We start from the raw sequence: 1,745 nt of genomic DNA on the forward strand, positions 1-1,745 counted from the left end.
GTACTATTGCCTGAAAAATCCCATGGACAGAGGAGCCTGGTAGGCTACAGTCTATGGGGTCGCAAAGAGTCGGACACGACTGAGCGACTTCACTCACTAATGAGGGAAGGAGGAGACACCAACTCCAGGCTTGAGGATGGGGAGACATGAGGCATGGCTTCTGGAAGGATGCAAATGGTTAAGCCAAGACCTAAAGGGCGAGGAGTTGTGGCGACAGTTTACAGAGGAGAGAGAGCACCTGGGGGCTAGAGAACAGCGGGGAGGGGAAAGAGTCAAGCACAAACCAGAGCTCTGGGGATTATAGCTTGGATTTATCCCAGAAGAAAATTGAAACTACTGAGTGGATGGCCTCCAAAGAGTGACGTGCCCTATGCCTTGCAGAGACCCCTCAGGACACGGAAAGGATGGGGGGAGGTGGGGGGACAGGGAAGGTAAGGAGGGTTAGGGATAATGTGAAGTGGCAGATGGCGGATTGCAGAGCTGACTAGAGAGTGGGCTCACTGGGACTCAGAAACCAGTGGAGGCAGAGGGAGGAAGCAGGTGCTGAGCTGCCTGGACCACAGTGGATGGTCCCAGGGGCTGAGGTGGGTCCAGCTGCCCAGGACAAGAGGCAGGTTTAGAGTGAAGATGTTGAACTGCACTTGGAAGAGCCATCAGTGTGAGCACCAGTGGGATAAGGTGCGGCAATGCTCAGCTGGTCTGGGGGTCCCACAAATCCCATGGGTGGGCAGGGCGAGCTGGCTGGGGGAGGTGAACGGGTGCGCTTGTGTGCCCAGGCTTGGCCGTGGCCTGGGGCTCTGTGGGCTGAAAAGCGTGATGCCCACTGAGGGGCTTCCCCTCACACACACACAGGTGTCTCTGCAGCTGGCTTCCGGGGCCTTCCTGCTCAACCAAGCCTTCTGTGAGGCCATCCGCGTCCCCATGGAGAAGCTCAAGTGGACCTCGCCCTTCACCTGCCACCGGGTGTCGCTCACCACCCGCCAGCCCCCCAGTCCCCAGCCGTGCACCAGCCCCGCGCCCCTGCACCCCTCCCGCGACGGCCTTTCCCAGGAGCCGCTGGCCGAGGGCAGGCCGGGCCAGGAGCCCAGGGCCGTGGTGGAGCACATGGGGAAGCTGTGGGCCACCGTGGTGGCGCTGGCGTGGCTGGAGCACAGCTCTGCCTCCTACTTCATCGAGTGGGAGCTGGTGGCTGCCAAGGCCAGCTCATGGCTGGAACAGCAGGAGGTACCTGAGGGCCGCACGCAGGGCACACTCAAGGCTGCCGCCCGCCAGCTGTTCGTACTCCTGAGGCACTGGGACGAGAACCTAGAGTTCAATATGCTCTGCTATAACCCGAATTACGTGTAGGGGGGCGGTGGGGAGGCTGGGGAGGCGTGGGAGAGTGAGGGGAACCCCGTGGGCCTTGTAAGCGGCACTCTTGAAAACTATAGCCAATATACTGTTGCTAGAAAGAGTCCTAGACTGGCAATCGAGAGGCCTGAATTCAACACCAACTTTGCTACCACCTACCTGTGCGACTTTAGGCCAGCCCCCGCCTCCTTTCTGGGCCTCAGTGTCCCCACCCATAAAAGAAATGTGTGAGGTGAGAGAGTTGGACTAGGTCTCGAGAATGTCTAGATTCCTTTCTGCCTGGACTTCTGAGGAGCCACGGAACTGACTGCCACTGGGGGCTGGAGAAAGACTATATACAGTTTAAATCTCAGTTCTCTCTGGAGGAGGAGCACATGGGCAGAGCACCCCCCACC

The 1,745-nt window shown here is 59.2% G+C and overlaps 1 protein-coding gene across 1 annotated transcript in view; it reads left to right on the forward strand.

Annotated features, from left to right (window-relative positions):
- VWA5B1 (von Willebrand factor A domain containing 5B1) overlaps positions 1-1,347 on the forward strand; it is a 52,837-nt gene extending 51,490 nt beyond the window's left edge. The window contains 1 exon segment of the mRNA XM_010830231.1: positions 853-1,347. Coding sequence (XP_010828533.1) covers positions 853-1,347 — 495 coding nt within the window.
- Positions 1,348-1,745: the final 398 nt, after the last annotated feature.

This window comes from Bison bison, unplaced genomic scaffold, assembly GCF_000754665.1.
Source record: "Bison bison bison isolate TAMUID 2011002044 unplaced genomic scaffold, Bison_UMD1.0 scf7180017864516, whole genome shotgun sequence".
Lineage (NCBI taxonomy): Eukaryota > Metazoa > Chordata > Mammalia > Artiodactyla > Bovidae > Bison > Bison bison.